Source organism: Vanessa cardui, chromosome 3 (genome assembly GCF_905220365.1).
Source record: "Vanessa cardui chromosome 3, ilVanCard2.1, whole genome shotgun sequence".
Taxonomy (NCBI): domain Eukaryota; kingdom Metazoa; phylum Arthropoda; class Insecta; order Lepidoptera; family Nymphalidae; genus Vanessa; species Vanessa cardui.
This window is the reverse complement of record NC_061125.1, coordinates 2501057-2516887: the sequence shown is the minus strand read 5'-3', so window position 1 is coordinate 2516887 and position 15831 is coordinate 2501057. Positions and strand designations below refer to the sequence as shown.

The 15831-nt window shown below is 32.1% G+C and overlaps 1 protein-coding gene across 1 annotated transcript in view; it reads left to right on the top strand.

The window, feature by feature from the left end:
* Positions 1–295: 295 nt before the first annotated feature.
* Positions 296–15831, top strand: part of LOC124543649 (PI-PLC X domain-containing protein 3) — a 23057-nt gene continuing 7521 nt past the window's right edge. The window contains exons 1-4 of the mRNA XM_047121909.1: positions 296–374; positions 7606–7692; positions 9237–9385; positions 11165–11409. Of these exons, the coding sequence (XP_046977865.1) occupies positions 311–374; positions 7606–7692; positions 9237–9385; positions 11165–11409 (545 nt within the window). The 5' untranslated portion in view covers positions 296–310. The remainder of the gene's footprint in view (positions 375–7605; positions 7693–9236; positions 9386–11164; positions 11410–15831) is intronic.

Sequence of the window (15831 nt, the reverse complement as noted above, 5' to 3'; positions counted from 1 at the left end):
TGGTACGCTATAGTCCAGGTCGCGTGCGTCTACATCAGATCAAATCGGAAATGTGGGAACAATCGGAAGCCGCACAATCATTGCGTATAACCCCTAAATCATTTTAGCGGATATAAACATTTTCGCAACGTACATTGAAAACTTAGTTTCGTTTCCACAGTCGATTGGAAGTGTTAACAAGTAATGTACGACGTTCAGTTAGTTGTTTGCTCGATGATTACACAGTATCCTGCGCAACAATCAATTGTGTTTGTGGCGAAGGAATGCCAAATCAAGTCACAATTCAGTGGCGCGGGAGCCACCATCAGTGATGGCCGTCTCGTGGTACGCAGTCGCCTTCCTCGCCGCTACGGCGCTAGGTGCTTCTATTGCACGTAAGTTTACCCCGTATTTTTTTTATTTGATTAAAAAATATTTTTGAAGTTACATCGATTACTGGTAATATAAAAACCGTTCATGAATATTTGCTCGGGTTATTATTACACTAAATTTTAGAAAGTCGTAAGTGTTTATTTCGAATCTATCAAAATTATGTTTTATTTTGTTTTCAATTCAATATATTTTTATTTAAAGACGAATTTCCTTTAACACGTGTGGCATAATCGTTTACATCCTTCGGAGAAAATGCAGATATTTCATTTTTCCTTACCTTATTTTATTGTGCGCAGTTATGAACTCGTGAATTGAATATAGGGAAAAAATGCATCACTTTTTTTTAGAACTATTTATTTATACGATATGCCGTAACAAATATTTACAATTGATTGTTTATATATTCGTACATATATAACATACATATGTATATCATAGTTATTTACGCAGCATTAATTGCTCTAATATTATAAAACATCATTATGAGATATTTCATTATTTTTTTCATTTTTTCAAACAATTCTTATCGACAGTTTACTTACTTCATAACTATGTTATATATTTATTATATATTATAACCTATATAATTCCATACAGCTGGGCTACAAGATTTAAAGGTTTTGATTTTCCTTGCATTGTCAAGCTCATCATTCATTCTCATTATATATTATTATCTTTATATCTGTTGCTGTTCTACGGCCAAGAAAACTTAACCGATTTTGATGAAACTTGGCTTAAAAATTAGCTTAAACTCCAAGGAAATATTTAGGTTTTTTATGCTTAACACTCGACATTTGTCCCCAAAACGCATCTAAAGCCAAGCAGTATTTAAAATTTGACAAGTAGTATTTAAGAGTTTCTATATCTCTTAAACGTATACAGAAGAAAAAATAACAATCTTTTGAAATTAGAATAATTTAAACGTTTCATCAAGTTTTAATTTATATGTCCTATGGAATACAAGATTTGCCGAGATGACCCAGTGGTTAGAACACGTGCATCTTAACCGATGATTTCGGGTTCAAACCCGGGCAAGCACCACTATATACATATATATGTGCTTAATTTGTGTTTATAAATCATCTCTTGCTCGGCGGTGAAGGAAAACATCGTGAGGAAACCTGCATAAGTCTAATTTCATTGGAATTCTGCCACATGTGTATTCCACCAACCCGCATTGGAACAGCGTGATGGAATTCCAAACCCTCTCTCCTTAATGGGAGAGGAGGGCATTAGCCCAGCAGTGGGAAATTTACAGGCTGTTACTTAACTTTACTTATGGAATACAAAATATATATATATACATTTTCACAACATCTATATTCAAATGTATTTGGCAATACGATTAACTTGATAATAATTTAAATAAATTAAAAATCTTTTTCTGACGTCACTGTTAACCCCAATATACCTGACTGACCTTAATTATTTCATTGCAATTCATATTTGCGAAAATTTGCTACCCGGGTAGGTTTTCTATCTATCAAGACTTTTTAAAGTATTGCTTATAAAAACTGTCTGTTCAATAATGTATGTGTGTGTGTTTTTTTTTTTGATGATATTATTATTTGTTACATATATGTACTTATAATTAAGAAATATATTTGTATTGAATTGAATTGAAAATTTAATGATAACAAAATTGTAGTTTTATTAAATTTTCCACGACTATGAAGAAACATGTTTTTGAAGATATGTCACTTTTGCTTTCGATTACGTTAAAATCCCACGAAAACAATACATTCCTGGCGCGTTGAAAACTGCTAATTAGGTTGTGGTAGACTAATTAATTACGCTCTTAGCAACTGTTTTTCCCCTCTAGCTAGGAAACCTAGATACGCTAATGTTCTTTTAAATGTACAACCGAAATAACTCAGTGGTAAGAACTCGTGAAGCTTAATTGAAGAGCGGGTTCATATTCTAGTAAGCACCATTGTTTTTTTGTTTACTTCATTCGTATTTACTCGTATAACGTCGTGAGTATCCAAACAGCATCCAAGCTACGTGGTTTTTTTTATGGAATAGTAGTTGCGGACGAGCATATAGGCCACCTGATGGTAAGTGGTCACCATCACCCATAAACAATGACGCTGTAAGAAATATTAACTATTTCTTACATCGTCAATGTGCCACCAACCTTGGGAACTAAGATGTTATGTCCCTTGTGCCTGTAGTTACACTGGCTCACTCACCCTTCAAACCGGAACACAACGATACTGAGTACCGTTATTTGGCGGTAGAATAACTGATGAGTGGGTGGTACCTACCCAGACGGGCTTGCACAAAGCCCTACCACCAAGTAAAAGTGGTAGAACAGGCTCCTCAAAAGAAAAGTGATCTTTAACCAGTAATATGACATTAACATTTTTTTAATTATTCTTTTACTTTTTTAAATCTACGCATTATAGTAAGTTATGAGATTATCACAGAACATCAAAGATTTCATTTAAGCTTCCGACCAATGATAATGCGTTGATTCGATGACAAATGTTTTTGTGTCTTCTGTTGCCTTGTGTCTCGAATGGACAACATGTACAGTCGGGGTAAGAAGAGGTTCGTCACCTTAAGATCAATTTTCGTGTGCTCAGTATGACTGATAATCTGCTTTACCGATCGAGAATGACATGTTGCGTCGAAATAATTTGATGTTTAGACTCAAAAGGTAATAAGAGTTTAAGACTTGATAAAGGATTTAATTTCAAAACTGAAGAAGGTTTTCTTACTCTGTCTGTACGCGACCTTGTACGCGTTTGAATTTAACAAAAAAATGTATATTATTGTAGCATAAGTTACTCCCTATTATATCAGTTATCTGCCAGTGATAGTCCCGTCAAAATCGGTCCAACCGTTCCAGAGATTAGCCGGAACAAATAGACAGACAGACAGATTGAAAAATTGTAAGAAAGGTTATTTTGGTATATGTACCGTGACATACATACGCATTGAATAAAAAAGGGCTATTTTAATATTACAAACAGACACTCCAATTTTATTATATGTATATATGAAACGTTAATAGTTAACATATGTATTCATAATAACAACACACGTGTTTCACATCATGTGAACGTCAAAAATCAAGGACGATTTTTGACATTTGTTTTTTTTTTTATTGTGATAATGACAAGGTATAGTTCGGTTGAGCTTACATTTTTCAATCTTTTTAATTATTGTATCTTAATTTTTTATTAAATTTAAACCAATCTGATTTTGATTTGTCAAAATTCGACCAATGATGACCACACTATGATACTTGTCCCAGCGATTATGGGATGGTAACTACACAAAAAATCGTTTATAATCTCAATTTGTAGAGCTCTAGCCAAGATGTGTAGAAAAATGAAGATAATTCTTGATTGTTATTTACTAAAGTATTACGATTTAACACAGATATGATATTAATAAGCGAAAAATAATACTGGACGGTTAGAGAGCGATACGAAGGCTGTATAAAAAAAAATAACAACTTGGAGTTATCCAATACTTTTAAATAAACTGAAACTTTCGCGGTTGACCTACTAGTTTATAAATATGATGTTTCAATAATAATGATTATAATAGTAATATGTGACGATAAAATCAAACATCCAGGGCAAAGTAAAACAAAGCCATAGAAATGAATGTAAACTTATTTCTTTCTAGTACAAGGATATATTATATGTATATTCTAGAAGGCATTTATTTAATAAAGATCGAACTAGAAGTAAAATTATACTTAAAACTTGACCATTTTTTTGTATTACTCACTGGAAAAATGAGTTACGCGCTTTCTGCACGTGATATAAGTGGGGGGGTGGGACTCCCCTATGGCCTGGTACGGTGTACCATACCCACCAAAACACCAGCGGTACCCTCTCCGTTTTTTGGGTGGGCGCCACGGAATCGCTTTCGCATGCTACCATGGTCATGGTCATTACATTTTCACGGTCACTTAAGAACTAAATTAACAACAATTTAAATTTCATATATAATATTGCATGAAAAAGACACTTCATTCTGAGTCAAAGCATACTCTGGTTGTCTAGCTAGTCAATAATACAATAAAAAATTTAAAATTCGAACGACAACAGATAAAGAATACAAGATAAAATCTCGATGATATCAAAAAACGTAATTGATAAGCTAAAAATAATATGAAACATTTAACAAAAAATAAATTCCAATTTCAAATTTAAATTTGACTAAACTCTAGAAAACCAGAGATACATAATAACTATATATGTATAATAATTACATAGTATAAAACAAAGTCGCTTACCGCTGCCTTTTCTACGTATGCTTAGATCTTTAAAATTACTCAACGGATTTTGATGTGGTTTTTAATAGATAGAGTGATTCGAGAGAAAAGTTTTTGTACATAATACATGTACTATATAGTAAAAGAAACAACAAAAAATCTATAGTACATTTAGTATCAGCATTGCACACATGCAAAGCCGGGGCGAGTCGTTAGTTATGTATAATTCGTTGAATTCAAATGACGGTGCAGTCTTTTTTATGAAGTTGGTTAAATATAAATAACAATTGCTCAGTTATTCTACAAAAAAAGTTATTATATTCAAGAAAACATCTGATCCAAAACATCGAGTACTTTTTCTAAGAACAGCCACTAAAGTTATTCAAAACGATCTCGTGAGTATACGCAGAACAATTTCGAAACTGACACTGATAAGCGACACGACTATAATCCTTATTACATTCGGATACAAGTACCAAAACTGCGTATCAACTTAAACGAACTTAAGTTCTATATGAAGTGAGTTTTTACGAAATACTGCTATTGGTTTTTGCATTACTGAGAAGTTTTATCTATATAAACTGAACCGAATTTATTAAAATTTAGTATTATTACTAAAACACGAACGAAGCCGGCGGTGACACCTAGTATTAAATATTATCAATCGAAAATTCGGTAGTGAGGCATCTACATAATATGTATTTGCCGTTCACATATCTGACTGAGCCCTTACCAACAGCACAAATATCAAGATAACACACCTATATATACAAATATTACTAATGAGGTCTTAGTCTTATTTGTTTACTATTTATAGTATATACTAATAATTACTACAGTCTCCTTCAGTTTATTCTAATCTAACCAGAAACAATATGATTTGGACACAGGCAATTATTCTATTTTTAAAGATAATATTAAAAAAATTAAATTTAAATATTATTCGTTTAACTTATCACCCTTGAGAAAATATTCCTTGGCTGTAATCATAAAGAAGATCATCAATAATTATTCTTATATTAACATAATAACACACACATAAAATAATTTGACAGCAATGGTTTTTTTAAATTTATTAATACGTTTGTAAGCACAAACGCACACATTCAAAGGTTTCTCAGTACTGTCTTAAGTGTAACGTAATATGAAACTTCATTCTAGAACATTCTAGAATATATAATTATTTGAATTATACAATACGATTTAAAACTATCAATAATCGAATGAATCTATTATGTTTTAACTGAGTTTCAGTACATTTATTTAAAAAAAAAAAAAGATTAGAAACCGTTTTAAAAAAAGAAATGCATTTTTATTTAGGTCGAATAGTTAACATAATTATCGCGATGAGTACCTAAGTGTGTTACGCAACGGCTGGCCCGCAAAGGAGTCGCACGCGCATACTACCGTTACGACGTTATGTCATTAATGTTATGTAATTTTGACCACAATGACAGTATGGCGAGGACAAGCACGATGTTTCCGAATAGGCGCGTCTAAACTAACCATCGCGCCAAAACGATTCGATAACAGTTCAATGTTTTTATTTCGAACATAGAATTGTGATAGAAAAAAAAAAAAAAAAAAAAAACAAAACAAAATACTTTTTTCTTAATTTCAGCTTACTTCATTGAAATTCTTTCGTATAAATTATAAACACATTAATTGAAAATAACAACAACATCAGCCTGTAAATTTCCCACTGCTGGGCTTACACTCCCGTTAAGGAGAGGGTCCGGAACATATTCCACCAAATTCCAATGCGGGTTTGTGAAAATAATTAGAGTTATTTTTGTTAGAAGTCTTTCGTGGAATTATAGTATCTATTGACTATAAGCAGCATGTACAGTCATAGTAATAAAACCTTCGTCCGTTTTCAAATTAAATCCTTTATCAAGTCTTAACCTCTTAGTACCTTTTTGATCCAAACATCAAATCATCGCGACGCAATATGTCATTCTCGATCGGTAAAGCAGATTATCGCTCATACTGAGCACGCGAAAATAGATCTTAAGGTGACGAATCTTTTCTTATCCCGACTGTACCGGGTGAAAGGCTAGTTACTCAGATCTAGCAAGTCTAAGATTCTATTGAGTTTCGTCTGTTCTTCTCAGCTCTGCGGTGTTACTTTTCAAACCACGTTTGACAATCAATAAGGAAATGCTCGCTTTTATATTTAACAAACAAATTTTGCCTCAGAACTTATTAAGCAATGTTTAGTGTAATATGTGACGCAAACCCGCTTGGTAGAAGCAAGCAATTTTCATAAATGCGGAGCCCACTATTCTGTGAGAAACTAATTTGACTCTCAAAATTTTTATTTATATACTACAGTTATTTTAATCTTTGTCAACACAATAAATTTTATAATGAGTTTAGACTTTATTTTTTCATAATTTCATAATAGGACTTCAAACTGGAAAATAATCAGCACAATATATATATATTTATTTGTATAACAAAGAAATTTAAAGTCGATTCTACGGGAAGTACCGTCAAGAAATTCAATAGTTACTGACTTTTAAACTAGCTTTTAAAACGTTTTATATTATTATCACTTTCTTCGACAGCAAACGCTTATAAACGTCATAGGAATCGCTTATATACTGTGAGTGTGATCAGTATACCTCCCCAAAGTGTTAAATAATGTTTTTTTTGAACCCCTTGTACATTTGTATTAGACATTATAAACTTACGTCAGTGTGAATTACCAATTAGTGGTCAAAAGTAATGTCGAATTCATCCTAGTGAAAACCGTTACTTTGAAAAATAAATTTATTGTTCGTTTTTTAATGTTATGTTTCTTAAAAAATATTTACATGTTGATTTATCCGTTGTTACAAAATTATAAATCTATTAATAATTAATTTAAGATTTTTGTTACATCTGTGGAGTTAGTTGAGCTGTATAGTCACAGGTCCTTTGTCATGTTATGTGTAAAAGTATAAAATGTTGTCTGTTGTCTTTATGTTGTGTTATTTTCTTATCATTTTCAGTATCATACATGCCATACCCGCTACGGACGCCCTCGTTGGACACGAATATAAAAATAAGCCGAATCATGCGAGATTTGATACGTGTATGTACGTAGCCGGGGCTCGCAAGTACAGTCGTAAATAATAACATTATTATCCACTTTAGATGCACAATTTATTGTAAATTATTTTCATTTTATTTGGTTTTGGTCAACTATGTAAAATCGGAAACTTTTGTAAATGTAAATAATTGCCAGTAATATCCGTAGGAAGATATATATACATGGTTATTAGTAGTTCGACGTACATCCTGTTTGCAATAATTTTAACCCCTATATGCATAATCCAAAAGTGAACCATTTTTGAGTTATCACGTTTTTTAGGTTTTTTCAAAATTTGTCAAAAATGCAACGTCAAAAATTTATTTGGAAAAAAATATCAATAAAATTCTGTTTTTTTTTTCTTCTGATTTATAAAAACGAATAAACACTAGACGTTTGTGAATATTTAAACAATCATTATCATCCCAAATTTAAAAATGGGAGACGGAATACGATATTAATTCAATATTTTTTTAGAACACGAATTTCCAAAAAATAATTTTCCTTTCAGAAACTTCTTCGTGAGGATAATAGTAAGGATAGAATTCTGCATTATTCATTATAGAACATGCTGTCTGTGCTGTGCTCTGATAATTATTGTTTTAATATTGACAAATATCCAGTGTTTAATCGTTTTTATAAAACAAAAGAAAAAAATAGATTTTAATTGATACTTTTCTTTAAATAAATTTTTGAAGTTGCATTTTTGACAAATTTTGAAAAAAGCTAAAAAATGTGATATCTCAAAAATGGTTCACTTTTGGATTATGCATATAGGGGTTAAAATTATTGCAAATAGTCATCCCTATCACCTCCTAACGGATATACGTCGAGTTACCAATAACCCTGTATTACCTTTTTTTTATGTTAGCAGTACATTCGGTGTTGGTATTTACAGGGATATTTTGTATGTCATATTATAAGATGAGGTGGAGGTTGTATATAGTATATTCAAAGCACATTGCACTATAATAATAATCATTGTATTATCGCTCAAAGCACACTGAAACACAAAAAACACACATAAAAACAAACTATATCCATAGACATATTAAAGTCAAACATATATGCTATTTAAGTTTTAGTACCTACTGTCTTATATAACTATTTAATAATGAAACATACATAAGACATTTTATATGTATCATAAAACAAAGTCGCTGCCGCTGTTTATCCCTATGCATACTTATTTAAACTGTCCCTATGCATGCTTATATCTTAAAAATTACGCAAGGGATTTTGATGCGGTTTTTTTGAATAGATAGAGTGATTCGAGATTGAGGTTTTTGTATATAATGCATGGTCAATATAAAAAGGTACACTGATTATTTTAGAAGTTTCTCATATGGTGTCGTAAATAAACAAATTCTGTAGAGTATTTGGTATCAGTATTGCACCCGTGCGAAGCCGGGGCGGTTCACTAGTTACATGTAGATATTACAACATTAAAATAATTCAAAACACGAACTTCAACAACCATAACTCGCTATCTAAAATGAATTATATTAAATTTAATGTACTAAGTCTCAAATGTACTGCCATTATTTTCAGCGAACCAACAAGTGTTCGAGAAGTCCGCGTGTGGAAGGGTGTGGGTGACGATACACTCGCCCAGTGTTCGTACACCGGGGGGCGGAAACCTATTGGATGCCATTGAACTCAACTGGGATTTCAGCACCTGTTCAAATGTACCGATGCAGGTACGTTATAAAGATATATATATTACCGACTCGATCTAGGCTGGCTGATGTTTTCTTAAATTCGAATGGTCATTAAAACCTCTGTGGTCGAATAGTGTGTACGCCGGTTTACACGAGTATATCACCCCGAGTTCCTGGATTCGTATCCCGGTCCATTAGTAGAAAAATTTCATTAATTTCTATGTTGTAAGGTCTGGGTGTGGTACCGTCGTTACATCGGATTTTCCACAACACAAGTGCTTTAACCTACTTCGGAATCAGACTAATGTATTAGACGTTGTCCAATATCGATAAATAATTTAAAAAAAAAATCATTTATACGATAAATTCGTGAAAAATCAACATTAAGCCCCACTTCCCGTCTGTAGTGTAAATATCGTTTGTAAATAAATCAATCAAAGTTCGGATGTGTTAAATACTCGATGTGATTCACTGTATTGATCCACAAAGCGCATCGTTACGTATTACGTGCGTGAGTTTCCGTTCGTAATGATTTTACACACAACGGCTCGTAATGGCGATCGTCAGGCGACGGGACGATTGAATAAAAGAGTACGAGTATCGGTTTCGCAACGACGTACATGTTACCGAGCGTACTTGAAAACAAGCGGACACGAAACGTACTCTCAAGGGTAATGGAAAATTGATGAATCGTAATAAATAATGTTTTAATTGGTAAACTTGGTATAATAATAATATAATAATTTATTGGTGCAAAAGTAAATATTAAAAAAGAAGATTAATATTAGTATATGTACCGTGTATACACACATACACATTTAGTAAAAAGCGGCTATTTTATTATTACAAACAGACACTCCAACTTTATTATATGTATACATAGTTGTTTGGACTTACAAATAACAACAACAACAACAGCCTGTAGATTCCCACTGCTGGGCTAAAGGCCTCCTCTCCCTTTGAGGAGGTTTTGGAACATATTCCACCACGCTGTTCCAATGCGGGTTGGTGGAATACACATGCGGCAGAATTTCTATGAAATTTGTCACATGCAGGTTTCCTCACGATGTTTTCCTTCACCGCTGAGCACGAGATGAATTGTAAATACAAATTAAGCACATGAATCAGCGGTGCTTGCCTGGGTTTGACCCCGCAATCATCGGTTAAGATGCACGCGTTCTAACCGCTGGGCCATCTCGGCTCTCAGGACTTACAAATAAGCCACATGTATTTGGTCATCACCGCCCGTAGACCATGTCACTGTAGGAGACAAAACATAGCCATCAACTAGCGTCAACAACCTTAGGAACTAAGACATTATCTCCTTGATAATCTATATTAATAATATTATAAATGTGAATGTAACTGTGTCTGTCTGTCTAACGCTCTTTCACGACCAAACCGCTGAACCGATTTTGATGAAATTTCGTATGCAGGAAATTTGACTTCCAACAAAGGACATGGGTTACTTTTTTGTCTGACACGTGACAACCAACAGCCTAAAACGCAAGCGATGCCGCGGGCGACCACTATTATGCCTGTAAATATACCTACCGACTCACTCATCATAGAAATCGGAACACAATAAAACTAAGTAATATTATTTGGTGGTAGAGTACACCCACCTACTCACAGAGGTTTTATATTCGTGAAGAATATATACGTTATAAATATTATGTTAATAAAACAATCAACAATTCTAAACATCGATTAATTTAATGCGATTATACTTTAGATATGATATGAAATCATATACAGTACAAAAGCCAACCCACAAATATACGAATTTTACTTAAATTATTTTTAATATATTTTCAGATAGGCCTGTTTGACAACAGGCCGTTATCATGGAGCAACGCAATAGCCGTATTTTCCATTGACACTGTAGAGGGCTTCGTTGTGACGAATGTGTCCCTGGGCGAGGGCAACTTGCCAGCCGGTTGGAACACTGGCACCGGCTTCAAAGGCCCTCATTGCCTTTGGCCGTGGGTCGGAGCTGGCGACAGTCACATCGTGGCATACAACTGCCTAAAAATACAGCCGACATGGATGGAAGATAATTCGTGAGTATAGATTATTTGTTTATTTGAAACACAATTGGCAGATTCACAAAAACAATGCAATCAAAAGTACACGGACCAGTGCAGTGTGATACACCACTACATTTACAGCACAGTTGAATTAAATAAAAAGTAATATACTTTAAAAAAATAACAAAAACTTAAGCTTAAAGCTTAATATAAACGAAATAAATAATAAAAAACCTCTAAAATAAAAAATTAAAAATAAAAGTGTAATAGAAACAATCAATCAAAATCAAAATAAACTTTATTCAAGTAGGCTTTTACAAGCACTTTTAAATCGTCATTTACCAATTAAATGAAGCTACCACCGGTTCGGAAAGTAGATTCTATCTAGAAGAACCGGCGAATTTTGAACATTTAAAAAATACAAAGTCATGTTAGTTAATACAATTATTTAAATGAATATAGACTGCTTGAAAGTCAACAGGTATTAACTCTACGCTTTTTTATCACCTATAAAATCTTGTATCGAATAATATGCTTTTTTTACCAATAATTTTTTTACAAACGAATTGAATGTAAACGGCAGGGTTATAAATGTTACTCACTTACAGCGTTATAATAATGATTTCTTAAAAATAAAGAAATTTTGGTAGTGTATATTGTCACGTCTGTTTATAAAATTGTAAGTCCTGATGCATCGAGTATTATAAGGTATATAATAAATAATGCCAGTGAATATGGTATGTGGTCACCACTTTTCATATTAATTATCATTGTAAGAAACATTAGTCAGCCCTTTCATCGCCACCACTAATTTTAGGTATTAACACGTTCAATGCGGAGTAAGGTCTAATACGCCTTGTATGTGTTACCCTTGAGAAGTGGCTAAGAAAAACATAGATTTCTCTCTCGTCCAGAGGCCGTAACAGTGATGAATATATTTAAATGATGCCTATTGAAAACCGAATGCTATGGTGGTATCTTTAACCACGTACCGCATTAAAGATATAAAATACCATCATACATTACATCGAGTTTTAGTTTCTTTAACTTTACGGGGTCTAATAAGCCCCGTACCGCTATGTTATATCTCTCGTTCTTGTAGTTATCTAGTGTCTAAAATGTTAAGCTACAGTATGCGTTATAACTCAGCATGTGTGACCCATGCATAAAGCGAATCTAAATTACGTTTCAACACTGTTTCGACGCAGGTAAGCCTGTAATTTAGGTGAGCAATTACAATATGTATTAGTGTTTGCAACACAATTCGCAGTTTTAATTGTTCGATTACGATAAATTTGTTCTGTGAAATTTTCTCTTTTATAGTTTCCTAGGTTATATATACATAAATTGTTTACATAATTGATTTATTATTTAATAATCTTCCACGAATGTCACTTCGAACTGGGTCACAAATTATCAATTATTTCAAAAGGTCATTTCTTCAGAATTTTAAAAGATTACTTTTTTATGTTAACTTTACAAGAAAACTTATACAATATCTATAGTACAATTATACAAATACAAAACATGCATACTTATAAGAAAAATTCTCTCAGGATCTATACACACACAAACAACTTTTAAGACTAAATCACATAAATACTATACACGATATATACATAAATTACAAATACCTAAGTCTAGAACTAAACATTATGGTAACAAAACTATACAATTTGAGGGAGCGTTAATGTACAATAATCTACCGAAAGAAATATTTAACGAAAAATCTGTTTTGAAATTTAAGGCTAAATTAAAAACATACTGTAAAACTTTAACATTAACTACATATATATATATATATATATATATATATATATATATATATATATATATATATATATATATATATATATATGTATATATATATATATATATATATATATATATACATATATATATATATATATATGTATATTATTATATTTACTAGTTTAAGTTTCATATGTAAGTGAACTTTGTTCTTAATGGGAAATAAATCATCTCTAAATCTAATCTAAATGTCTATCTAAATCTAATGTCTGTGTGATGTTGTGCTGCTGGCCCTACTGGCCTTTACAGCATCACGGGGCGTTGGGCGAGTACTAGATGAGTCTAAAACTCGCCTTGAAGGTTGAACCCTTTCGGCCTCGAGAGTAATAACCTCAGGACTAACGACACATAATATAATCTTAGTTCTATGCAACTCTATTAAACTACATTATAGCGCGATTTAACTGACTACTAACGCCATCTATTGACACGTGTATAGAACTTTTAGAAATTAATATTAAAAAAAATAACAAATATTTCCTTTTATCATTTGCAAACGGATTGATAATCATCGATTCTAAATTTCGAACAGAATAACAGTATTATCATACATTTATAATTGATAATCAATAGGCTATTTGACAATGCGAAAAATAAATTGTGAATTATTGTAATGAGTATGTATTATGAGTTTAAAAATGGTTATTTACTAACGAAAGTTAAAAATAATACTTGATTTATTCAAAAATCTATTAATAAAAATGCATTTTTTCAAACGTTTGTCAGGTGACACAAAACGCTCCCGATTGGCCGGGATTATGATGAAGTCACTTTCTTGTAAACCTAACTTTTCTACTATATGTACCACATACTAAAATACAAGAAAGTGACGTCACCAACCCAATTGCAGCGCCATATTGTCCAAGTAGCGTTTACGCGCGCTATTTAAATATGGAATTTTTAATATGATATTTTTCGGCAAATATGTACTAGAAATGAAAAAAATAGCTTTTACTGGGTTCCTTAACTTCTACTAAATAATATAAAATGGATTTTAAAAAACAGTCAAGTAGCCTATTATGCATTTAAATTGCAACAAATAAATTGTGAAACATATCAACAATAAAAATCAAAGTCATAAAATTATCAATTTCGAGCAATAAAATCGTGTAAAGGAAACTCAATAAAATATCGTTTGCAGTCCGTGATTTAGCATTAAGCCATCCATTATCTTATTTAGTACTTATCAAGAGAGATGAGTAACATTTCTTTAGTGGTCAAGACAAAGATAGTATAACATTCACTCTTTAATCAGCAGATAAGTTTACAAAGTGTCTTGTTACTTTCCTGCCTACGTATTTCCTCACGAGTTTATTGTATCCAATTCACTAACTAGACTGTATAATACGATTGTGTAATAATAAAGAAATTCTATTCCAGCAATCCAATTACTGTAAAGCCAAGCTGTATTCAACCAATCGTTTGTTTACAAATAGTTGAATTATAGTGTAAATGACATTTACAATATTATATTGTATCTGATGCAGTTTTTCATTGCCTTTTGTTTTGTAAGATGAAAATCAATAATTGCATCCGAGTATTACCTATTCATATAATACGCAAACAAAAAAACATCGCTTTTTGTAAAATAATAACTGGTACTAAGAAAACACTAATAAAAATAGCATTTTTATAATTTGAATACAGTAACAGATCTTAAAATATCAAGAGCACGTTTTAGCAGTATTATAAAATAAATAGTTGTCTTTTTTAAATAAACAATAAGCAAGATGAAAACGTATGTCTATAATGTAACAATTAGGAATTAAAGAGTACCTAGTCATTACTCTCACCTGTTTAGTATAAGTTCTTTGCTAGTAGTGACTTTTTTTATTTGCTATACAATGACTCAACTATATTCATAATGCGCCAATACATACGAGCATAGTTGTGGTGACCACAATGGTACTAGCTATTTAAGCTGTTACTGGTTCGAAATTCCAAACTCTACCTAGAACTACCCAGGAATTCATTAGCTACTTATCTTACTTATTATACATGTATTAGCATTTTATCAACCAAAAATCATTTAACAACAATATTGTTGATAATTGCGTATCCAATGTTTATAATCCTCCGCAAATAAATATTTATTTTTTTAACTTGAAAACAGAGGTAACTTTACTATTCTTTGTAGGTACATTGTAAAATATCAGTCTGTAAAATTGACACTTCTGGGCTAAGACCTCTTTTCCCTTTGAGGAGAAGTTTAGGAGCATATTCCACCATACTGGTCCGATGCGGGTATGTGGATCACTTGTGGCAGAATTTCTTTGAAATTAGACAAAATAGGTTTGCTCACGATGTTTTCCTTCATCGCCGTTGATTTGATTAATTACGTAATTTGAATTTCAAAATTAATCTTTTATATGTTTAGCTGTCTTGTATATGATGAAGATGGTATCATGTAGCACATAGTAGCGTTTTGTTTATTTTAATAATACTTTCTAGTACGTAAGATGCTAGCATCGCATATTAGCATAGCATCTTTTGTATTCTTACTTTCTTCTCAATTAGCGCAGCGCTAATGTGAAAAGTATATTCGTCAATCCAAAAATCGTCAAGAATTTTTCTATCACCACTCAATCCATACACCAGCTATTTTAGCTAAAAGCGTAAAACATTACAGCTTTGTATAGCTGG